Source organism: Crinia signifera, chromosome 4 (genome assembly GCF_055691185.1).
Source record: "Crinia signifera chromosome 4, ASM5569118v1, whole genome shotgun sequence".
Taxonomy (NCBI): Eukaryota; Metazoa; Chordata; class Amphibia; order Anura; family Myobatrachidae; genus Crinia; species Crinia signifera.
This window is the reverse complement of record NC_139220.1, coordinates 60869516-60895720: the sequence shown is the minus strand read 5'-3', so window position 1 is coordinate 60895720 and position 26205 is coordinate 60869516. Positions and strand designations below refer to the sequence as shown.

Genomic DNA, 26205 nt, shown 5'->3' with positions numbered 1-26205 from the left:
TATAAAATTCTTGGAAGACTGAAGCAATTTGAGGATAGGTAAAAGCTATGTTCCCCTTTGAATCATGTACAGAGTGAACGTAAGTTTGAGCTCTCTGAGTCCCAAGGGCCCTAGCTAGGATTTAACAAGGCTTATTCCCCCCACATATAGAATTTATGCCTGCATTTGTTCATGTCCATTTTGATCCTGTTCTGGAGTAATTTTTTAAAGTCTAATCTGGCTGTGGTAAATTATTGTAGGACCGACAGGTCTATTGAAGATTTATGGGCTAACTCTAGGGATTAAATACGGGCAAGGAGGTGTTGCTGTTGTGCTAACCTCTTTTTTTTCCAGTTGGGATCCCAATCAAATGCACTTTTCCCTGGGCACCAGTGGATCCTTACCCATCACCTGCCTGCCAAACTTTCTAGACCAGAGTTCATTGTGCCAAGGAGAACGTACCACCACCAATCGGGATTTACAATCTTCACCGCATCAACTGTTGAGGTCGTACCTTCCGTGGGTAAACCCTGCCCTAATTCAAAGAAGGACTTCATCTTTAAATTCACCTCCAGCGGCCATTCCCATCATTGTGGTTTACACTTGGACTTCTCCACGGGACTCTGATCCGTCTAGAGCAGGTTATATGTTATATCCAAAAATCCACTTTTATCAAGCTTTGAATTTTAAACATTTTTTATGATATAATTTTATATCCGGATTATTGTGTTTATATATTTTTTTATGTGTCATTAAATTTGTTACTATTTTCCTATTAATTGATTCACTTGTTGTTAATTAATAGATTATTTTAGCGCTGCTAATCTGTTTTTCTTTTGTGCTATTCTCTAAGGGAACTGACTACTCCCTATATAGCAGCTGCTTAACCTTTTGAGAAGACAGCTGGTGGAAAGCGCTCTTAAATAAACCTAGGTTGATCCTTTCTCCCCTTCTTGGCACCTGGAGTCTGCCCCTTATTCTTAATTATTTCCATGGGAGAACTAGTAAAACAGAGAAGTCATCTGCTCATAAAGGAAGATTTTAGAAGAGATAATAATTGAGAGTAGATTTGCCTATATCGCAGGAAAAAGTAACGTCCCAGCAGATGATCTCATCCCCCGTTCCCCATAGTATGAGGGTATGACGGTAAGGGGGTCATGGCCATTGGGCAGCAGACTGCCCGCAGAGGTTCACATATGGCCAATTAGGAGCAATCAAATGGTTCACTGTCCACACAGAAACACAGTGTAAATCCAGCAACAAATGTAGGTCAGTTATAACTCGGTTGCTGCAGCCAATACAACGACAAGGGTATAGGAGTTAAATGTGCAGCAGAATGAAAGCTACAATGGCCATCATCACCTCATATATGAGGGTAGGGCCACTCCAGAATCCCCTCCCCCAGTAAGCAGCCTTTGATCAACAAACAAGGAGAGCCACTTAGTCAAAGGATCTCGGCAGTGGAGCTGGGAGTATCTGAGTCTGTGACCCAGTTTCCGGTTATAAGGCCTTTGCGTGTGCCCAGAATAACAACTGCAGGTGTTATGAATCTAGGGCAGGGGTCCAACAGCTTCCTCAAGCAGATGAGAAGGTAATGGGATGGAGGAGCTCTGGGGAGACAGCAGTACAGAATTATTGCAGCATTTGTGGGGGTCCAGAAAGCATATAAAATAACAGCAGGCACTGATAATGGTGGGGGGAGATCATGGGGAAGGCCACACCACTCACACTACTAGTGGAAGACCAGGAGCCTAGGAGTGGCAGACCAGCAGTCAGGTACCTCATCTGTGTGTGTCTAGTGATGGCTGCAGGGAGAGGGGAGTATGGCCACGCTGCAGTGTGCCCACCCACGCTCATTACCTTTAATTGCAGCCCCTCTGATATAGGGTGATGTAGCACCAAACAGACTGTCTCACACCGGTGGCTGAGATCAGGAGGGACCCTACGGCCAGAGAGGAACCTCTCTGCAGGGACTGGTGCACTCAGGGATGCATTCCTGGAGTCGACTTCCGGGACGGCGGCAAAATCAAGGCCCCGGCTTCCCAGCAGTGGTAGGCCTCAACCCGCAGCATCCAGAGAACTGGTCGATTGGCTCCGAGGCCACCACAGCTGCACTCAGTAAGTAATGGGATGGATGGCTCTGAGGGATCGGGGTGTCTGTGTGCTGATGGTCGGGCATTCTGGCCCTATAAAGGTCTGCTAGCTTGGGAGCTGTCTGTTTCTGTGTCCCTCCAGCTTCTCGGCCAAGCCAAGCCCCCTCTACACACAGACACATTATATATATATATATATATATTATATATATACACACACACACACACACATACTGTACATACATACATACATACATACACACACATACACACTACCGTTCAAAAGTTTGGGTTCACTTAGAAAGGTCTTTAATTTTTAAATAAAAGCACAGATTTTTTTAATGAAGATAACATTATATTATTCAATACGCTCTGTACATTGTTAATGTGGCAAATGACAATACTAGCTGCAAATGTATGGTTTATAAAGGAATATCTACATATGTGTCTAGAGTCCCATTTCCAGCAACCATCACACCAGTGTTTTAATGGATTAAAAGGTTAATGAATGATTAGAACACCCTTATGTAATTATATTAGCACAGCTGAAAAGAACAGATTCCTACCTGTTAATATGCTTTCCTCTACTCCACCATGGCAGCTACCAATGGGTTAAGTCCTGCAGGGTAGTATTCTGGAAAGGAAACAAAGAGAACACTTGGCCCTACATAAGCCCCTCCCTTCTAGGCCTCAGTGTCTTGTTAAACAGCTTATAATACAAATACATATGGGAAGGGAACTATGCTGCCATGGTGGAGTAGAGGAAAGCATATTAACAGGTAGGAATCTGTTCTTTCCTCTACCTCCCCATGGCAGCTACCAATGGGTTATACCCAAGCAGTAATATAATGGGAGGGATATAATATAATGATAATAATAGGTTACTTCACCTTGTTCTCTTATGAATAATAATTCATACATACATACATACATACAACTGCGCTCAGAACCTGTCTGCCAAACTTCGCATCAGCTGAAGAAGTTACGTCCACTCTGTAGTGCTTCGCAAATGTATGCACTGATGACCAGCATGCAGCTTTGCAGAGTTCTTCGATAGATGCCCTCTCTTTTTCTGCCCAGGAGGCGGACACTGCTCTTGTAGAGTGGGCTTTGATACCTACTGGAGGTTGTTGACCTCCTAATTTATACGCTTCCACTATACATGTTTTATCCATCTGGAGATGGTCCTTTTGCCAGCTCCTTGACCTTTATTCTTTCCCTCAGTTATAATAAAGAGTCTATCAGAATTCCTAGAGGACAAAGTTCTGTCAAGGTAAATTTTCAGTGCTCTCACCACGTCCAATTTATGCAATCTTTCTTCTTTACTGTTGGTCGGATTTGCGCATAATGATGGTAATGCAATCTCTTGATTTATGTGGAAGGTTGATACTACCTTAGGTAGAAATTGGGGATTAGTTCTTAATACCACCTTATCTTTAAAGAAATTAATGAACGGTTGCTTTGCCCACAGCGCCTGTAATTCAAACACCCTCCTGGTCGATGTGATGGCCACTAAAAAGACAACTTTAATAATCAACCATTTCATTGAGGTTTCTTCCAATGGTTCGAATGGGCTTTCTACTAATGTATTCAACACTAAATTGATGTCCCATGGGGAGACCGGGGAATGAAAGGCCGGCCTGATCCTCCTGGCTGCTTGTACGAATCTCTGAATATATTTATCTTCTACCAATTTAGTATCTAGCCTGGCGGAAAGTGCTGATATCTGTACTTTGATAGAACTCGTAGAAAGGTTTCTATCTAGCCCCGTCTAAAGAAAGTCTAGTATCGTAGCAGTCTCAGATACCATTCTTTTTGCCCGTTTACAGAAAATCACATATTTCCTCCAGACTTGATGGTATGTTCTTGAAGTAGATCTCTTTCTGGCTTTAAGCAATGTTTCAATCACCTTACTTGAAAAAACCTCTGTCTTAAGTGTCCGGACCTCAGTAGCCACGCCGTCAGCTTCCAATCTTCCGACTGTGCTCGCCACAGATTGTGCTGACCTATTAGTCTGTCGTAATTGGGTATCGTCCAAGGATCGTCTATTGCCATCTTCACCAGCTTCATAAACCATGGCCTTCTTGGCCAGCATGGAATAACTGCAATCACTGTAGCCTTCTCTTCCTTTATCTTCCCGAGAAGCCTGGCTATTATCGAAAACGGCGAGAATATGTACACAAGCTCCGCGTTCCACTCTGTTGTTAGAGCAACCAGTTGCTCTGCGCCTTGATCCCAATGTCTGGAGAAGAATCTTTGACCTTTGCATTCTTTGCCGTGGCCATTAGGTCCATCTGTGGCATGCCCCACATGCTCACCAGGGTATGGACTGCCTCTGTTGACAGCTCCCATTCTCCTGGTAATATCTCATGCCTGCTTAGGCTGTCTGCTTGCAGATTCTGGCCTCCGGCCACAAATACTGCCGATAGACTGTTTACTCTGTGTTCTGCCCACTCGATTACTTTCGCCACTTCTGTCATAAGGGTAGGCTTCTTGTGCCCCCCTGTTTGTTCACGTATGCCACCACTGTCTGTCTGGTTGTCGGACCTCCCTACAACATCTTTTCCTAGCAGGTGATCCTGAAGGTGGGTACACGACATCAGAACTGCTCTTATCTCTCTGAGGTTTTAATGACTTTTGCTCATTTTTCGGGTCCAGACCCCCTGAACCATGTGGTGTCCGCATACAGCTCCCCAGCCAGTCTGGCTGGCCTTAGTTGTTACTACTACTTGACTGGATACTAGGAATTTTCCTTCCTAGATTCAGTCTTTCCTCTTGAGCCTACCAGTCGAGATTTTGATGTGCACCTTTTGATAAATTTGATTGTCTGACTTTTGTTTCTCCCGTCCCATTGGGTCAGGAAACAATTTTGTAACATCCTCATGCGGAATCGCCCCCATGTTACTGCCTCTAGTGCTGCTGACAGCCGCCCTATCACCATCATGCACGTTCCTGAAGACGTTACCTTCTTGTCTTTTAGGCTTAGGACCCCTTTTCTTCATTTCTTTTGTCCTTCCTCCATCAGTTTTATTTTTTGTTAACTGAGTATCTATGACCACTCCTAAGTATTTTTCTGACCGCGCTGGATCCAAGTGACTTTTTGCCATGTTTATAATCCAACCGTGCTCCTCCAGGTACTCCTTCACTCTTTTTGTGTGGTTTGTTGCTTCTGACCTGGACCTTGCCATAATAAGGAGGTCGTCTAAGTACGGCCATATGGTAATTCCTTGCATTCATAGATTTGCGACCAACACGATCAGTACTTTCGTGAATGTCCAAGGAGAGGTAGGGCAGGGTGACAAACTCATATGTAACATTTTTTTTTCTGAACCTTAAAAATTTGTGGTGACCTGGAAATATGGGTATGTGCCGATACGCACCCTGTAAGTCTATTGTAGTCAGAAAAAACCCAGGTATGATGTCGGGAAGGATCGTCCTCAGTGACTCCATTTTGAATTTCTTTATCTGGACTTATGAATTTAATCTTCTCAGATCCAGAATTGTCCGGAATCCGCCGGATGCCCCTTTCTACTACACAGAACCTTGAGAGCCACCCTTCCTCTTCTTGATCCTTCTGTACCCCACTACTACTTTTTGTGCAATCATTTTCTCCAAGCTGGCGAATAATGCTGCCTTCTCTGTCTGGTTTTGAGGGACAGTAGAATCGATCTGCCACGTTCCTGGGTATCTTGCAAACTCTATTTTGTACCCTGTCAGAATTTCCCGACTTGTCTTTGACAGAACGGGACCAGACCTGGCTGTACTGTACAGTCTGCCCCCGACTGCCTGTTTGGCATCATTGGTAGTTCTGTTTAGAGGAGAACCTCCCTTTCTGGCCCCTTTGGCCACGAATAAAGCTTCTGTTGGCAGACCAGGACTTCCTGAAGCTTCTGCCCGGCCTGTAAGCCCTTGCTTCTTTAAAGTCCGGTGCTGAATAACGGAACGATCTGTTGAACGTGCCTCTTCCTGCCATGTCCTGTGGTAGCTAGACCGATTTTCCTCCAGAAATCTTTGTAATTATATCATCTAGTTTGCTACCAACAGAATGGTCTGGAATGGCAGGGAGATCAGCTTCTGTTAGATTGCGTGTCAGCTGCCCACGGCTTGAGCCATAAGGCTCTCCTAGTCACCGCTGTAGTCGCAATGGATCTGGCTGCTAATTTGACGACATCTAGGGAGGCATCACACAGAAACTCAACTGCGATCTGTATATTTGCATACTTTGACAAGTTCTGATCTCTTGATACTGTCTAATGTGTCAGACTCTAGGTCTTGACACCAAGACCTTAGCACCCTGGCGGTGACCGCTATGGCTGCTGATGCCTTCATCAAAGCCCCTGAGGTAACATGTTTTTTATTTATATTTAAAAAAAAATGTTTTTTTAGGCCAACCTCTATTTTTCTCTCCATCGCATCCTTAAAGATGTTTGCATCCTCCAAAGGAAGGGTCTTTCTATTTTTTTTTTTTTTTTTTATTAATTTTTTTTTTTTTTATTAATTTTTATTTTATTTAATTTTTTTTTTTTTTTTTTTTTATTTCTTGGAGATTCTGGCTATGGCCGCATCTACCTTAGGGCATCCTACCACTCATGGACCTGATCCGCTGCAAAGGGATCCATCTTTGAAACCTTAAGTGGAATTCCCATCTTTTTATCCGGGTGTTTCCACTCTTCCTCTACTATCTCTTTAAGGATTTTAGATAGGGGAAACACCTTAGCCCTTTTTTTTTTTTTTTTTTTATCCCTGAAGAGAAGCTCCTGTAATTTTCCTTCCTCCTTGGAATACTCTATATTCAGGGACTTACGTATGAGTTCCAGCAAGTTTTTCACCAAAACTGGATTAAAATCTGATTCATCCTTATCTTGGTTAATTTCACCTTCTTCTAAGTCTGCCTCCTTTACTAAAGGTTCCTTAGAGTCTGCAGAATAGTCTCATAATATTGCTCTGCTCCTCCTTTTGAATGATATTTCAGTTATATCCTCTTTAGTAACAAACGTGTCAGCTATTGCTGCTTCAAGCATAGTTACTAGTTCTGACATATTCTGGGTTCCACCCTGCTGAATGTCACAGGTGGTTCCAATTCATTTGTCTGGGAGCAGTTAATCACACATAGTGCATTTAGCAGCATGGTGTTTCTAAACAATAAAAACAGTCACCACTGTTATCCATTTGCAATCCTTTAAAATCACTCTAATATTCTATTCCTTATTCCTGGCTTACCCTGATTTCCTTTGCTGCTTTTTATCTTCCTCCATTATGGCTGCTATCTGCTTTAACAGCTTTCAGCTATAAGCATTAATAATCACAATTAGTATTGCAAGCCATAAGATTTTGCTCCAGCATTCACTGCAAGGAGTCTTACCCGGTCTGCTGAGTCTGTTAGTCTTAGAATCCACCAGTCTCTTGTGCATTTGTCTGGGCCCTTTTACTGGTGCTGCCGGCATCCTGGCTTCCTTGTGCCTGGAGATCCCAGCGTCTAGTTCCACGCTGCTTGGATGCCTCTAGGCTACTCAGCAGACCCCAGGTACCCCTTACTGCTCTGGGCAGCGGAGACCCGTTCGTTTTTCTCTCCAGCCTCAACCCCATCTACTCCAGGTAGTGGAGAGGGCAGCAGCTCAGGGTAAGCCATGCTCCTACTACCCTGGAAAGGAAAAAAAGACACTGAGGCCTAGAAGGGAGGGGCTTATGTAGGGCCAAGTGTTCTCTTTGTTTCCTTTCCAGAATACTACCCTGCAGGACTTAACCCATTGGTAGCTGCCATGGGGAGGTAGAGGAAATGGGTTTGCTCCATAGAGAAGCTATAAAACTGGCCTTCCTTTGAGCTAGTTGAAATTCTGGAGCATCACATTTGTAGGTTCAATTATACTCTCAAAATGGCCAGAAAAAAAGATAACTTTCATATGAAACTCAACTGTCTATTCTTGATCTTAGAAAAGAAGGCGAGTCCATGTGAGAAATTGGCAAGAAACTGAATTTTTCCTACAACGGTGTGTATTTCTCCCTGCAGAGAAGAGCACAAACAGGCTCTAACCAGAGTAGAAAGAGAAGCAGGAGGCCCCGGTGCACAACTCAGCAAGAGGACAAGTACATTAGAGTCTCAAGGTTGAGAAATAGATGCCTCACAGGTACCCACAAAATGCCAGTGTCAACATCTAAGTGACCCCAAACTTTTGAACGGTAGTGTATATAAACAACATAACATGATTGCCTGAAGAAAACTGTCATATTGTTCGCAAAGGCAGCAATAATGTACTTTGATCCAATCCTCAAGTAATGCAGGGGGGAATTTACTAAGATGGGAGTTCTACTTCACATGGGATGTAGATATAGGCAACCAATCAGAGTCGACTTCTTATTTATTTATCACCTTCTAAAAGATAATGGATAGTATCTGACTGGTTGCACATAGCAACATCCCATGTGAAATTAAACTACCATCTTCGTAAATTTCCCTCACAGTGTCACAGAACCACAGCAGGTTTGGCCAGGAATCAGGAGTAAGGACTCATGTATTGAACTTTTGCATTGATAAAAAAGCTTTTTAGAATGTACTGCAACATTACAAAATATTTGTATACCTGGGGTAACATGAGATAAAAGAATCCTAGGAAATGAAACCATGGCAAAACATATTAATCCATATGTAATGTTGATTTGGAGTTAGAATGGATATACTTGCCTACTATCCCAGATTAGCTGGGAGGCTCATGAAAAATGTGTGGCACTCCTGCTCACCAAATCACATAGCTGTAGCCCTGCCCCAGCTATACATGACAAAAATGTGGGCTCTGTATAGTGGAGTATGGGCTGGCTGTCACATCTGCAACTCTCCTGGACCGTCCTTTATCCCTGAGCTACACACCCCTGTTGTGCGGTCCAGGCTGCTCAGTCCCATAATCAGCAAGTATGATGTATACTGTTTTATATATTTTATTTCTGATATTATGTAAATTTGCCAACATTTCATTATACCCTTTCCTGCATTTTAATGTGAGAAAGGATATTTTTGAATCAGATATAAGATAAATAAAGGTATAAAATAACATGTAGTGTATTAAAATCAATTTACAGATTTATTAAAAAGACCTTTAACTCTTTGTTAGAGATTAGCATTATAAGCTAAACAAACATTTGAACTAAAGCGTAAGGCCCCCTTAGGGGCCCTTTGAAACAGACAATGTCAAAATCTCTCATTACCTGATGGAAGGTGTTTGTAGTAGTAAATCACAGGGTGCAAGAAGTTGGATCGCCAGGCTATTTTTGCCTCCCCAATGGCACGATTATAGTGAAATACATCTTTGTCTGCCCCCGAAAAGTTCTTTCCATATTCCATGACAAGTACAAAGAGTCCTGTGTCATATGATTTTCTCCCAGTACTTTTTTCTAACATGGGGAGAACTCCTGCTTGTACCTCCTCTATGTACTGAAAAGTATTTAAATGCCTAGAGTACAGAAAACATACAGAAAAGTATTTGACTGCAGTTTGTGTACATACTGTACAGTAAGAAAACATTGCATATGTAGTCAAAATCTGTAATTTGTTCAAATCATCACTTACATATTATTGCATACAATTTTTGTTCTTTGTTATAAATACAAGTAATGAATCTTTCAGTTCCAAATAAATCAAAAAGTGAAGACTCCCTTAATGTGCCAATCTTTTCACATTATATGATAGACAAGGTATGTAATTTTAATGGTAATAGTGATTATAGCATGGAAACTTTTGAGATGGTTTTAAAGTTCAGGTACTTGTGTACTAGCACGGCGCCCCGATTATTAGTCGCCCAATTTTTTTCATCCAATCGCATCGCATTCCATACACCGGATGGCATGCGATGCGATGCAATGCGATTTTCCCCCCCTATACGATGAAAAATTGTGTAAGCACCCTAAAGGGTGTTTTTAAGCACCCAAATGGGTGCTTACAATGTTAAATGCACCCCCACGCCACCCCCCCACTATAAACGTGAACCCGACTCGTAGCTAGCCCGCGAGGGGTGGCGGTATGCGTCCTACGACCTTTTCATACCCCCACTATCCACGATGGCGTGGAGTCGAGAATAGAAAGTGTGTCGAGCGCAGCGAGCCACCGAGCCCGAAGCGTGGGGAGAGCAGCGAGCCCTGCTTGGGGAAGCGAATACCTGTGAAGTGCGCGAGGGGATGCGTATAGCTGTGAAGGTATCCGCGTCCCCTCGCCGCACTTCGGGCTCGGTGGCTCAATGCGCTCGCCACACTTTCTATTCTCATCTTCACGCCGACGTGGATAGTGGGGGTATGAAAAGGGCTTGCCACACTTAGGGTTCACTTGGGGGTGGCGTGGGGGTGCATTTAACCATTGTAAGCACCCATTACGGTGCTTATACAATTTATAATCGCATCACATCGTATTGTATGGCATTGTATGCCATATACAATGGCATACAATTTTAAAATTGTATGCCATTGTACAACATCGGCCGATATCGTTTCGCATCGCATACCATCACATGCAAAGTTCATTAACTTGTAAATGTTCCAAGAAAATAAAATGAGCAACATTCCAGTGTGCTAAGAACAGGAGAAAAGTATATTGAAGAGGTGGTGGCAAGAGACAGGCACAGAGGAGGCGGGGGTGGTTTCAAACACACACAGACACACATTAAGGCCTGCAACCATAACTTTTATATATTTGAGACCACCACAAAAGTGACTTTGATCAACCTTGGTCAGACACGGTAAATTTGTTCCTGGGTTGATGGCGGAATGGATTTAAGACACATATCCACTTCAGTGCTTCCTGATAAATAGCCGGATCAGTGTGAACAAAGAAGAAAAATAAATCAGTTTATTTATGATGCACTCCTCATCCACATAGTCTCATTGAGACTTATTCATAAACACATACCTAAAACTAGGTGTATACTTTATTGATATATGTATTACTTTTAACTAGCAGGCCATCGTTATGTATTAACAATACTCAATTTTATTAATTGTATGTGACCTAAAAGAATGATTCCCTGTGATAGGGATTTCAAGTAGCGAAAATATTAAAGCAAGATATAGAAAGAAGAAAAATTGTAAAGATTAAAATGAATCTCTGTGATCCGTAGCTTAGTGATGCAGGTACAAAAATATTGAAGCCTGTGTTTACTGTATAGTAATAAATGATAATTATATTACTGTTTGTTGTGTTACGTGTCTTATTTTGTTGCCAGTTCTTCTATTCACTCCTTCACTGGTAACTTGTATCTTAATTTTACACTTGCAGGAGTTTGATCCTGATATAGATACAATGTACTTGCAACCCAGAGGTGTCTTGTGGACACTTTCTTACTTTCACAAATATTGATGTAGTCTTGTGTCTTAGGACCTTATTCTGGTTCAGGCGGCCAAACGTATGCACGTTCTGTATCAGCGTACGTTTCCTGTACGCGGACGGTGAGCGAAAGTCCACCCACAAAACATCCGCATACGGACGGCCACAAACACTGACAAAGGGGAGTGGTGTACAATTGAGCATACGACACCATACACGGGCGGATCGACTCCTAGACACCGACAGCTGGCGTACAACAGAGCGTACGCCAACGTATACGGACGGCTCCCGTCCGTTTTCACACCGACATCTTACGGCTATCTGAGCGTGCGCCTCCTTGTACGGACGGGTCTCGGCTGTTTTCAATGGAAAACTCAGCGTATGTCACCGATCGTGAGAGTGAGCGTACGTCCGTGTACGCTGGCATACCCTTCATATATATGTCCCTCATAATCTAGCCTTTCAACTATTATTAAAGACAATTAAATGATATATTGGAATTGTTATTCAATTATTGTTTTCTATTACCTCAATTGTCTACCTTTATTAACACCCTAATAAAAATACATTTTACCCCTCCTTACATGTATATTTATTATGTTCTAATGTTGCATTTTAATCACTATCTATGTGTCCCCACATTGCTGTTACTTTTAAATAAAGTTATGTTCGTGTTTGTGTGTATGTAGTAAATTATGCCCATACTTAGTTTGTTCTGATTTTTTAACATGTATACCTACCCTGATGTTATGTGTGATGTTTTAATCTAACAACATTAAACATTCATGCCTTTTCACTATGTGTTATTTAACCCAAAAACACACACATTCACACATCAATAGTTACCCCTCAGCTCATATTACAAATATAAGTTACCTTACACATCTGTATGTACCTGCCCTTACAAACCCTCTAACATATTTCAGAATAAAAACACAGGCAACTTCTAACAGAACATAAAATTTTATTTTTTGGAAACATAATAATTCCAAATAAAAAAAATAATTAAATGAGGGCCTCCAGTCGGCCAAACAGGAGATTTAAATAATAAAGAGTCAGGAAAATTTCCCGCATTATCTGGGCCACATCTTCCTGGTGCTGTTCAGTGTCTGTAGTGAAGGGAAAAAATACATTATAATTAATATATAATATACCCAAATCTTTGTTGTATTTTCACATAATAAGAAGTTGTGAGTTAAGTGTGAAGCCCACATACATTTTTCTACTACATTTAAGATGGGTCTGCTGTAAACACTGTACAAAAGACTATTATGTTTTCACACACATACTGTACATATTACATAAAATGAAATAAATTCATCTTTCTTGGATGAATGTATGCTGTATACCAATTGGGAGGTTTGTGGTGGGGGAATCACCTCTAACCTCACAATTAACCTGTGCTATTTAAGTGTACTGACATTGTTGTGGCTTAACCACTCCTTACTTAGTAAAATGTTGGCCATTTCTGTACAAATTATAGGCCTACACCTAATTTCGAAAAGCATGCATCCGTATGGCCTCACACACTATTAACAAACCAATCTATAAATTATTGTTGCACATAATGCTGAGAAGCGTAGTTACACAACAGCTGGGCCCACATAACTTCAACACCACTACTGTCGGATATGTAATTGGATGTGCTGTTATGTCAATTACTGCCCACACTCTGAATATACACCAAGGGGACGAGCGATGGCTCTCACTGCATTGATATGTTGCAACTAATGATGATGTTGTATACACATATGTGGGTGTTATGATTGTTTATGTGTAGAAATGTGTATGTAAACATTTGGCACATTGTTTACTTACGGCTACTTGTGGCATCCTGTTGTTCACTGGATGGGTGTCCAGTAGCTGATGCCTGGCTGGGGGTGGCAGATGCCTGGCTGGGGGTGGCAGATGCCTGGCTGGGGGTGGGTGAGTGGCTGGGGGTGGGTGAGTGGCTGGGGTGGCAGATGTCTGGCTGGGGGTGGCAGATACCTGGCTGGGGGTGGCAGATGCCTGGCTGGGGGTGGGTGAGTGGCTGGGGATGGGTGAGTGGCTGGGGGTGGGTGAGTGGCTGGGGGTGGCAGATTCCTGGCTGGGGGTGGGTGAGTGGCTGGGGGTGGCAGATGCCTGGCTGGGGGTGGGTGAGTGGCTGGGGGTGGGTGAGTGGCTGGGGGTGGGAGAGTGGCTGGGGGTGGGAGAGTGGCTGCTGGAAGTGGAGGAAGAGATGGTGTGTGCACCAGCGGGCCCCAGGGTGCTCTCCTCAATCCTCCTCCTCTTGCTGGGCCTCATGCGTACCCTTGCGCGTGCTGAAATGTTCATGTTGATGGTATAGAAAATGAAGGTTTTGTTTCATGAAAAGGAGAGAATAACAAAAATAAATTAGTCCTCGTCATATAAATATAAATGTTAAATTTTCATTGGTCTTTAAATGTAACATCAAAATTTTTCGATCTGCTACACACAAAATCAGACCTTATCAATACACACCCCTAAACACCCCTATACACCCACATACACCCACATACTCATGCACATGTTAAAAGTAATTCCTGAACCCATTGCTAAAAAAACGCGGACATATTTGTGTAAAAAAAAAATCTTACCTCGGCTAATATTCCGACGAAGTTTTCAAAGTAGGCCTGGCTGGCGGCGGCGCAGGTCCGACCAGCGCCACTCCACCTGCCCCAGGCTCCTCTGGACGTTGGTCCTTGCGAAAATCAAGCGGCGGGCTGCGTTATATGCCCGCCCCTTCTCCATATTGGAGACATAAGGGCCCCTGGCCCCCAGGCGACGGTCCATGATGTAGACCAACGCCATAAGTTCCACGGTGGAGAATGGGGCAGCCTGTGTCAAAGACATATTGGCAATGGCGCAGTTATTAATTGCAGGTACATGTATACGTTTTGGTGGTTGCTGATTGGACGAAAAGGTAGTTTTTTTTATTGTTATCTTTATTAATCCATCTTACATTTACAATATGTATGCGAATAAAAACTTTCACGGACTGTTCCGATATGCACACCATAACATACATTATGCTTTTAATGTAGGGAGACACGTACTGTATATACAGTGTGCAAAAAATTATACACGCAACCATCTAGTAATACACACGCTTATAACAACGCACATACAACATGTTGGTGTATGACAAATTAATCCTCATATCAAATGTAAAGGAAAGCTTTGTAACGTTGGTATGTTTATAAATTTGTTTAAGAAAGCATACACATACTCCAACTGAGACCACCTGAAAACACTCATCATTGGAATGACATGTGCACACATTTCACTATGTAGCACACAATGGTCAACAACCTGTGTATGTGCATGTACAGATGAATGCTCAGGCGCGTGGACACCTGCGTAATTTAAGCGGTAATTATCTGCCAAGATCATTGGCGGGAAATATCGGCGGGAAATATTGGCGTAAATTAGCTACTACATTGCGGGGAAAAATATACGCCCCTTGTTCAAGGTGGGAGTTTTGAATATAAATATCCAGTCAGATGCAGGCCATAATTGCGGCAAACATGTCTAGCTCAGATGATTCCGCAGCTGAGGACGCCCTACAGAGAGCAACAGCAGAATCCCTGCTTGAAACTTTGAGGCAGAGGGAGCAGGAGCAGAGAAGGAGAGCCCAAGAGCAAGGGGGCCCCTCACTAACAGGCACTGCTACCACCACCAAAAAGAGAAACCCTGCATTTCTAGAGGCAGAATTGAGAATTTTAGTGCCCAGAGCATGAGAATGGATAGAATTACCTACCAGGAAGCCGGTTGCCAGTGCAAGGAGAAAGCTTTGGGAGAATATAACAGATGAAGTGAACCAGGTGTCAACAGTAGTAGTACATTTATTTATAAGGCGCCGCAAAGTGTCCGCAGCGCCGTACAGTGGAAAGAGATTTGGCATCAGTGAAGAAAAGGCAAGTGTGTTTCTCCCCCTGATAATGTCATATGTGTGTACATATGTTACATGTATGTTTTGAGAATAATAGAAAGGTGTGTTTGTAGATAGTGCTACACTTCAATGACACATGTGAACACAACCATGTCTAATAACCCACATTTATATATGAAACATGCCCCATTGGTGTGATGTGAGGTTATGGGCACAGTTCTGCTCCTGTGACGTATGTGATGGGACAACAGAAAGTGTGTCGTTGAAAAAGAGTTGTAGTAACATGTTCCATATGATGCTACTGAAACAAGGATGTCCAAACTGTGCACATGTAGCTGTTGATAAACTACACATCCCAGCATGCCTTCCCATAGTTAAATTACTCCATAATATCAACACTGTTAAGCTATGGTGGGATGTGTATTTTCTCAACAGGTGGAGGTGCATAATTTGGCCATGGCTGCTGTCATTTCTGCATAGTGAGATATGTATGTGCATTTAGCGGCCTAATGAATGAGATGAGACACTGTAATGCCTCATAATGGAGACATTAATGTGTGTGTGGCAAACGTATGCAGAAAAAAAAAATATCACCCACACTAGTAAATGTAACGTAGTAATGATGTTCACTAGCACAGTGGTGCACATATCTCATGTTGATATTTTTTTGAATAAATTTGTAGGTGGTCAGACTTCAAAACTGGACTGAAGAGGAAGATGACTGATCGGTACAACCACAGCATGTCCACCGGGAGGGGGCCTATGCCATCAAGTTTGGAATATACCCTCCTGGAGCAGGACTCGTTGGATGTGATTGATGTGGGCGAGGTCAGGGGGGTATCCAATATGAATAGTGAGCTCCCGGCGGAGGTCTTTGCTGCTGCTTTTGATGGTAAGTCACAGTAATGCATTGTTTGTGGTAAGAGAGATTGTTTGTGTATGTGATGGTGACATTGTTTTCAATTTTTATCCTAGAAGAAGCAGAAACACCTGATGAACCGGCAGCATCTTCCTCTTCAGAGCCACAAGTGGAGCATGTGGTCCAGACTCCACCAATACGCCACACCCATCCACTGGCCTCATATGATGGCAGGTTGCTGGAGATGCTGGACAGGATAGAGCAGCATCGGGTGCAAGCTGCAGACCATCAGCAGCAGTTTGTGGAGTTCATGGGGATTTGGAAGGAGACAAACACGCAGCAGTTTGAGGCCTTCAAACGCCAGAATGACATTCTGGCGGCTGGCATGCAAAGCATTGCCCAACAACTCAGCCGCCAGAATGACATTCTGGCGGAGCTGCTCACCACCGCCAGGTCCCAAAGGGACAACCCCCCATCTGCTGCCCCACCCCAAGCTGCTCCACAAACTTCCACCTCTGTCCACTGGCCCAAGACGGCGCAAGGCTTCAGTCCCAAAGGCCCCTGTCCCCAAGGCCCCATGAAAAAAGGGGAAAAAAGGGCCAAAATAATGACACCTGGGTCACTTCCTCTGCGTTTGGACCCCAATTTTTTAATTTGCACTGAGGATCCACTTCCTGAGTTCTACATCTATCCATTTTCGTGCGAAGGGCAGTAAACTGCTTATTTTGACCTCTTGAAATGAAGGTTTTATTTTTGGTGGTGTGTATCGTGCTTAGTATTGGTGCAGGTGCAGGTCGTATTCTGGTGTCCACATTTCTTTCACCATTGCAGATGCTGGGTAACACATGTTTGGAGATATGCAACCTCTTTTTCTGGCTGATTGTTATTTTTGTAAATATTTAATATTTAAATTTTATTTATGAAATTAAATTTTCAAATAAGCTGTGATGCTGAACAGCAAATACATTTTATTTCACAATTACAAAACAATTGTTGTATGTGTAATTTCTTGTGTCAAGCAAATAATACATTTATGTGTACTTACTGACCAGGGTATTTTTGTGCATTTATTGAAGTGTTGTAGAAGTTTCCCATGTATAACCCTCTCCATGGCCATTTACATGTTCATATCCAACTTTTCCCAGCTAATTTGTTTGTGTCAGCACATGTGTAGACCAACTTATTAGGTGAGAAAGCAGTTTCTGTGCAGGTGAGGTAACTCCTACATCAGTAGGTAAAACCAGGTCCAGAACAATGATTTCCTCATGGACTGGGTGAGGTAGGCAAACAAGGGGCAAAAGGGACATTTGTGAAGGAATGCATATGTGTCCTCCCTAAAAAATCAGTCAGGTCTTGGTACAGATATGTTAAAGATGTGTGAGTCGACCAAACATGATAAAATTGCTTGTGAACAAACATGTTTAAATATTTTAACATATATGAGTTTTCAGTGTCATAAGCAGATGTAGGAATCCCAGGGTTGCCGACCCTCCCGGAATTTCCGGGAGTCTCCCGAAAATCGGGTCCCCCCGGAAGGGTGGGCAACCCGCAATCCTCGGGTCTCAGAGGAGGGGGCGGGGCTAAAATGACACAATCGCGTAATTTTAGCCCCTCCACGGAGATCCCTGAATTAGCTGGTTTACCATCATGGGGGCGGGGCTTAGTGACGGCACACTTAAGCCCCGCCCCCCTGAGCTGCTGCTGAAACTCTCCTCTCCGGGCTTCTCCCGGAGAGGAGAATAATAAAGTCGGCAACCCTGAGGAATCCTTTGTTAGAGAGATGTGATTGCAATAATGTGATTGATGGCATCTTACATCCAGAGTGTAGTACATCCAAATCATAGCAGATCAGAAAGTGGTACAGTTATGTATTTTGGGTACTATACAAAGATTGTGATTAGAACATTGCTGGCACATCCTTGTAGCTCTTAGATGTGGTTTATGTATTGTTATCATAATGACAAAAAATATGAATGTATTAGAGTGAAAACGTTGACACATGTCGACTTGTGTAGATTGAGTGTGCTGCTGTTTAAAGTATATGAAAACACTTAATGAATGTGTATAAATGGTTACAAAATAACTACCTTGGCATATATAAGCAGGTCTTAAAATTATTCTTACCTTAAATGAAACCAACCTTTACATGTAGAGAAGTGTAGAAAGGTATGCTTCCAATGTGTTTGAGTGCTGTGTGTGGCTTGCAGGTAGTGAAATAATGGTTTTCACTTAATAGGCTGCAGCATTGCTTATTACATTCAGGTGTATGTGTTTGAGTAGTAATCAGTGTTAATTAGCAGACCCAGGCGTCCGCTGTCATGCGGTATCTGTAGGGGTGGTCTGGAGGTGGTGGTGGCGGCCGCCTGTTTTGTGTCCAAAATGCAGTGCTTTTGCCAATCGAGCGGTAGTAGCACCGTACATTTTTTGTGCACACCCCCGTGTACGCCCATGTTTACGCCCAGTTTCCCTCATTATTTCGGCCGCTCCCCTCAACACGCCCCTATGCCGCCAACAATGACCGTACTCTTGCGGACAGGTTTTTCGCACGGAAAGAACCACCCGTGAGCGTTGTGGAGTCCTCGCGCCTGCACATTGCGGAAGGTACGCATGCGCAGATAAAAAAATCCCGGAATGTACGCTTACGGCCCAACCGCCCGAACCAGAATAAACCCCTGTCAATGCCTTATTTTTCCCAGCATATAATTTCCATAATTATAATTATAACCATGCCCATAATATTAATATAGTCAGGGATAAATAATCTTTATCCCATAGGCCAGGAAATATTGCATATCAAGTTACACATTTCATCCCATATGCCAAGCTTGGTCTCTAAATGAGCGAAATTACATTAGCTGTCAGATGACAGTTATTAGAATTTCATATCATATTGCACTCATATGTTATAACAAATTATAAGTTCACACTAGATTAAGGTACAGTAACAAAGGGGCGTGTCTATAGGCTATTGAATAGAATGTGATGAATGGTTCCTGGGGAAAGACAAAAGGATTCACCTGAGCCAGTCACAGGATACTGTAAACAAAGGGGTGTGCCAGTGATGAATGGAGCCCACCTAAGTGAGTTTTCTTGGGAAGTAAATATACAGCTATTTCTTACTTGCTATTGGGACGTTGACCAGAAAAGATGGAATGCAGCACTCCTGGACAAGATGAGCACATGGCTTTGAGTAATGTATAACTTGTAGGACTGATCGAATTGTGTACTAGGACCCCGGTTATGGAACATGGATTATGTTAGAGAGTTTAAGAGTAGTTAACTTCCAATCTTTGTTATCTACGGATATTAACATGTGTTTAGGCCCAGAATATGTTTACATATAGCTATACAAAGAAAGCTTGTGTCACAACATTCAGTTATTGTATTGTTTCTTATCTGGTTTGTGGCTTCTCCTGTCTGTTCAGCCTGCTCCATGCTGCAAGGAAGTTCTGTGTGGCCTGAGCTTTGCTAATTACAGCACATGGAGGAGTCCTTGCTGCTGACAATCTCTGTATAGCTGAACTGTGCTGTGAGATCTGAGCTCAGCTAATTAGTTACACCTGGGTAACTCTCTCCTGCAGGAGAGTTCAGTGTAAACTGAGCATGCTCAGCCCATTAATTAGTTCACCTGTGGGTTCCCTGTGCTTCCTATAAAGGGCAGCCTCTGGGAGACAGAAGCTGCCAGAGTATAGGTTCACACCAGCTCCAGCGTCCTTGTGCTTAGTATATTTCCAGTTTCCTGATTACCATATTTGACCCGGCTTGTTCCTGACTATTCTCCTGCCTGATCCTTTGGTACCGTATCCAGTGACTCTGTGTATGACCCAGCTTGCCGTTTGACTATTCTTCAGCCTTATCCCAGTGTACCGCGAACTGTGCTTCCAGTGTATGACCCGGCCTGTCCTTGGATACTCCTTTGCATTTCCCTTGTGTTCCTACTTGCCCGCACTGATACCAACTCGGCTAGACGACCACGATTCCATATTTCACAAGCTACCGCCACTCATACGGGGAACCTGACCAGGGGGCCGCGACCGACGTGTCGGGTGCCGCAGAAGCCCATATCCCGCTTGGAGGGGTCACTGGCAGAAAACCCCCGGCACGGTTAGACTCCGCGCCCCTGTGTCAGGTCTAGCCAATTCCCGAGTGGTAGTGCACCCCAAGTTTGTGACAGAATACTCTGGCCCAACTGGAATATGGAGTCCGCTAGTGGTTTGTCTCATAAAGAACTCCTGGAACTCCTGCTGGCCAGGGTTAACAAGCAAGAACAGGACCAAGCCCTGATTATGCAAAGCTTGCAGACTCTGCAGCAGCAAATGGACTTCGCTCCACTCTCTCCTACACCTGCTATATCAGATCCAGGCACTATTGGAGTGCTTCGCCGGCTAATACAGCAGTTACAGGGGCTGCTGGCCAACATCCTCACTCTTGTCATTAAATTGCTTGGCGATTCCGCTATGGGTTTGGTACCTGCTAGACCCTTAGATTCCAGCCCAGGAACCCCATCGGCAGATGCATCTGTGTCTTGTAAGGACAGGTTCCTGAGTCAGCCTCGTCCTCAGCTGACAGATGAGGAACGCCAGCGGCGCAGGTCCTTGAACTTGTGCTTCTATTGTGGAGCCCAGAACCATTTTATCCAGGATTGTTCCCTCCGTGAGGCCAGGATTAAGAGTACTGCTTCTACGCTCACTCCGGAAAAGTTCCGTGGTTATCACTGGGGTCCCAGAACTAAGATCGTTTTACATAAAGACAGTAAAATTTTGGGCAAGCCACAAGAGGAGATCCTGTCGGTCCCAGCCCCAAGTGGGGGTCTGCACACATCCAGATGCCCAAAGTCTCCAACCCCAACGGGGGTATTCCCAAGCATTTTGCCCCAAGAAGGGTTTCCAAGTGTTGTGTTCCAGAAGGGGCATCAAAGTACTACACCCCAAGTGGATCCTCACAGCGTCGAGTTCCTAGAAGGATCTCAGAATAGTGAGCCTCAAGAAGGGATACAGAGTACTTCACCTCAGAAGAGGTCTCGGAGGGTAATTTCCCAGGAGGGTTCTCAAAGCTTCAAGCCACAGAAAGGGGTTCAGAGTGTCGTGCACCAGGAGGGGTCTCAGACTGTCAGGCTCCAAGCAGGGTCTCAGAGTACCACACCCCAAACAGGGTCTCTGAGCATTGCGCCCCAGGTGGGTTTCCTGAGCACTGCACCCCAAGAGGTGTCTCTGAAGGTGGTACCCCGAAAAGGGCTTCTGAATTCATTACCCAAAGAGGAATCTCCGAGTGTTGCACCCCAAAAGGACCCTCTGGACGTCACACCCAAAGAGGAGTCTCTGAGTGTGGCTTCCCAAGTAGGGCCACCGAGCACTTTGCCTCAAGAAGGGGCTCTGTATGTCACCCCAAGTGGGGGTTCCGAGTCTATCACCCCAAGTGGGGGTTCCGAGTCTATCACCCCAAGTGGGGGTTCCGAGTCTATCACCCCAAGTGGGGGTTCCGAGTCTATCACCCCAAGTGGGGGTTCCGAGTCTATCACCCCAAGTGGGGGTTCCGAGTCTATCACCCCAGGTAGGGGTTCCGAGTCCGTTACCCCAGGTGGGGGTTCCGAGTCCGTCACCCCAGGAGGGGGTTCCGAGTTAAGCACCCAAGAAGGGTGTCCCCAGTTGATCACCTCAGAAGGGGATTCCGAGCCAATCACCCCAGATGGGGGTTCCGAGTCCTTCACTCCAGACGGGAGTTCCGAGTGTGTCACTCCCAGTAGAGATCCATCTGCCCTTGCCTTCGGGCATGAGGACCCATCTGCCCTTGCCTCCGGGCATGAGGACCTATGTGCCACGGCCTCCGGACCTGTCTCCAGTACCATCAGGGTCTCTAAGGTTCCAATGCCTGCCATTCAGGAAGATTTACCTGCCGTGCTGGAAGTCCCTACCCTACCCGAACTGTCCTCCCAGTCCATTCTTCAGGGGAATCCAGTTCAATTAGATCCATCTAAAGAGCCTCGGTTCGTCCAATTTGATGGAAATCTCACCCATTTCCAAGCCCTAGCAGACTATTATTTAGATGCTATGAACTCTGATCCATCCTCTGGGGTTAATTTGGCAAACATTGTCAAGTACTTAGTGTTGTCATTCAAGGGAGAAGCTATGGAGTGGGTTAGTCCACTCATTGAGACTCATGATCCCAGGCTAAAAGACCTAATTTCTTTTTCCAGGGCTGTGGTTGAAAGATTTGGACCCAAGACTCCTGGTGAGAGGTCTATCCTTGCCGCACCTGAGGTCAGTCAGAGTGGTGAGTCCGCTAGACTACATTCTAAAATTCCCAGAGCATCTCCAAAAAATTTTTTGAGACCCGATTCCTTGAATTTAAGAGGTGGAGTTATATGTGTAGGTTCTTCCAAGTTGGTGGTGGATCCTCATGAACTCCCTACACTGATCATGGACAAGGATTCAAGTTCAGAGTGTGGCTCAGATCATGATGTCACTGCTTTGTTGGGACGTCCAATATTCGCTACTGCCCGTTTTGTAGAACCAAAGGCCACATCTCAATCAACCAAATCCAAACGATCTTCCAAAAAGACGAAGCACCGCAGACGACCTTGAAAGTATCCATGTGGGGTGTTCGGAGCCCACCCCTAGAGGGGAGGGTAATGTCACAACATTCAGTTATTGTATTGTTTCTTATCTGGTTTGTGGCTTCTCCTGTCTGTTCAGCCTGCTCCATGCTGCAAGGAAGTTCTGTGTGGCCTGAGCTTTGCTAATTACAGCACATGGAGGAGTCCTTGCTGCTGACAATCTCTGTATAGCTGAACTGTGCTGTGAGATCTGAGCTCAGCTAATTAGTTACACCTGGGTAACTCTCTCCTGCAGGAGAGTTCAGTGTAAACTGAGCATGCTCAGCCCATTAATTAGTTCACCTGTGGGTTCCCTGTGCTTCCTATAAAGGGCAGCCTCTGGGAGACAGAAGCTGCCAGAGTATAGGTTCACACCAGCTCCAGCGTCCTTGTGCTTAGTATATTTCCAGTTTCCTGATTACCATATTTGACCCGGCTTGTTCCTGACTATTCTCCTGCCTGATCCTTTGGTACCGTATCCAGTGACTCTGTGTATGACCCAGCTTGCCGTTTGACTATTCTTCAGCCTTATCCCAGTGTACCGCGAACTGTGCTTCCAGTGTATGACCCGGCCTGTCCTTGGATACTCCTTTGCATTTCCCTTGTGTTCCTACTTGCCCGCACTGATACCAACTCGGCTAGACGACCACGATTCCATATTTCACAAGCTACCGCCACTCATACGGGGAACCTGACCAGGGGGCCGCGACCGACGTGTCGGGTGCCGCAGAAGCCCATATCCCGCTTGGAGGGGTCACTGGCAGAAAACCCCCGGCACGGTTAGACTCCGCGCCCCTGTGTCAGGTCTAGCCAATTCCCGAGTGGTAGTGCACCCCAAGTTTGTGACAGCTTGTGTCTGTATTTGAGAGTGACCTGTGTGAACAATGATTAGCCAGGATCATTGAGATAAGGCATTGTAATAATATATCATACATAGATCTAATGGTTGAAACGTGCTGTGTTATTAGCCTGTAGTTATAAATCGTGAGTGGAGTATATTGTGGATCAGTAGGATCAATGGGATGTTGCCCCTGGACATATGGAGGTATGTATTGTGTTGGAAGTGTGGTGTTGTGATCTGTTCAGAGAGGATGTGTTTGGCTTGGTAGATTGATTTACAACCATGTATTTGAAAGCATGTGTTAGGCTGTGCGTGAGCATGTATGGATTCCACCATTTGTGCTTAATCAAGTGTGTGCTTGCTCAAAGGGACGCATGTATTTGAAAGCATGTGTAAGGCTATGCGTGAGCATGAATGGACTCTTTGTATTAAAGAGTGTGAATGCTTTGTGTAATATCCAGTGAGAATATCTAGATAAACTAGCGGATAAAACCAATTTATATGTAACAAGTGTTACGGATTGTGTGTGTAATGGCATGTGATGTGATTATGGTATGATTAGTCCTTAGAAGTGTATAGTGCCAGTTAGGTGTTCTGTACAGAGAAGTACATTGTAGCTTAATGATATTCAAATAGTGTATGCTGCAGGGATAGTGTGTTTGATGAATGTGCAAGTTATATTCAGGATTGTGAGTATCGCATGATGGAGGTTAGAGGTAATTTTAAGTAAATGTTGTGGATAGCAATTATTGAAAGTACAGGCAGTTTATGTGTGATTGCCAGGCAGCTGTTTGAGCCTGTAGATTGTTAAGGTTTCTTTGTGTGCCATGTGGAGAAATCTAAGATGGCGGAATGCCATGCGGCAGACCAACATGTGTTCTGGCTAAGATGGCCGACAATTAGTTATTATAAAATGGCAGCTGCCTCATAGCCACGCCCCCCCAGCTCTGTATTCACATTCATATATATATATACATCACGGAGGTTAGCTTTATTTAAGGATGCTGGAGTAATAATCGTTATTAAGTATAATACCTGTATTGTTATATTTATTATCCATGATACAGTTTCATCTGGTTACACTTATAAATAATATTCATTGATTATAAATCTGGACATTCACTTTTTGATTGCGTGCGACCTGAATAAATTAGATAGACTTTGCATATATAAATAAATGAACTTCCTTACCCCTTAGTGTGTAGGTTCAAAGTATGGTATAGGTATTCATGTGCTTAGCAGTGTGCGGTGTTATTGGATTATAATCCTTCGGATTTACCTGGATTATTAGCCCTTGCTTTTATAAAGTGTAGTAATAGGCCCTGGTGTTATAACACTGTAAGCATGAATGACAGGTGTGCCTGCCGTATAGCCTTGCACCCTGTTCTCAAATGAATATTTAGATTAAATGGCACCTTTTACTACACATCATGCTGTCTGAAACGGGTTGTTAGGTGTCGTGCTGATTGCTTGTATTAATACATTTTCATACTCAGTGGCAAATTGTTTTATTGCACAACATATGATCTAGAACACTTTGTTTCCTGTCAGACACATATCCATCCACAGACACACGATTATTCTCATTCAATTTATGGTGCGGGTCTCCCAACCCCTCTAAATAGCCGGATCAGCCCTGTTTACACTTAACCCGGGTAAGGCCTATTTTTTTCCTATGGATTACATAAGAAAAGGCCTTTTTAAAGGGCTTTAACAAGGGGGAGTTCACAAAACAGGGACACAATTACACAAAAGAGCCTCCATTTAAAAAAAAATACCATATTAAAGAAGACACTACACTTTTTGAAAAAACATAATTTTTTAAATTTTACTCCCAAAAATTCAATCTCAAAAAAGTGTCTTCACACAAGACATGTAAAACTTTTTGTTAAAATGTGTGCTGTATATCTGAGACATTGGTGTACATAAACATGAAGAAAGTGCACGTAAACATGTTCAAAATGCACTGAACAAGTGCCCATAAACTAGAGGTTCCACATCAAGCAAACAGTTCTTTATTTATTGTTATTGTGGATTTTTCCCTGTTTGATTGTTTTGGATGGATGACCTACAGTAACTCTGGCTTGCAGTAGCTGCCTGGCTTGCAAAGCTAAGGGAACCGCAGCATGCACCCATTTCCAGAAACGCTGGCTGCACAAGCTCTCCTCGCGATTGTCTCTGCCTGTCAATCTGGCAGAGGCATTCACTATTGTGTGATGCGAGCACAAAACACATGCAGGCACATGCGCAGGACAGGTCCTGTGCACAAGCAGAACCGTACCATCTGAGGAACTGCAGGTTGGATTTCTTATTTATTAACAGTTTCTTATATAGTGCAAACATATTTCACAGTGCATTACAAATAATATTTGAACATTCACATCTGCCCCTGACCCAGTGGAGGTTACAATCTATATTCCCTACCACATGCACACATACACACAGATATTCTAGGGTTAATTTGTCCGTAGCCAATTAACCTACCAGTATATATTTGGATTGTAGGAGGAAACTGGAGTACCCGGAGGAAACCCAAGCAAGTACAAGGAGAATATACAAACTCTGCACAGTTAGAGCCATGGTGGAAATCGAACCCATGACCTCAGTGTTGTGAGGCAGTAATGCTAACCATTACACCATCCGCT

At 43.9% G+C, this 26205-nt stretch overlaps 1 protein-coding gene across 1 annotated transcript in view; it reads right to left on the bottom strand.

Moving 5' to 3' along the window:
* FOXRED2 (FAD dependent oxidoreductase domain containing 2) overlaps positions 1 to 26205 on the bottom strand; it is a 232279-nt gene that overhangs the window by 46412 nt on the left and 159662 nt on the right. Inside the window, exon 7 of the mRNA XM_083181808.1 lies at positions 9270 to 9514. Within this exon, the coding sequence (XP_083037934.1) occupies positions 9270 to 9514 (245 nt within the window). The remainder of the gene's footprint in view (positions 1 to 9269; positions 9515 to 26205) is intronic.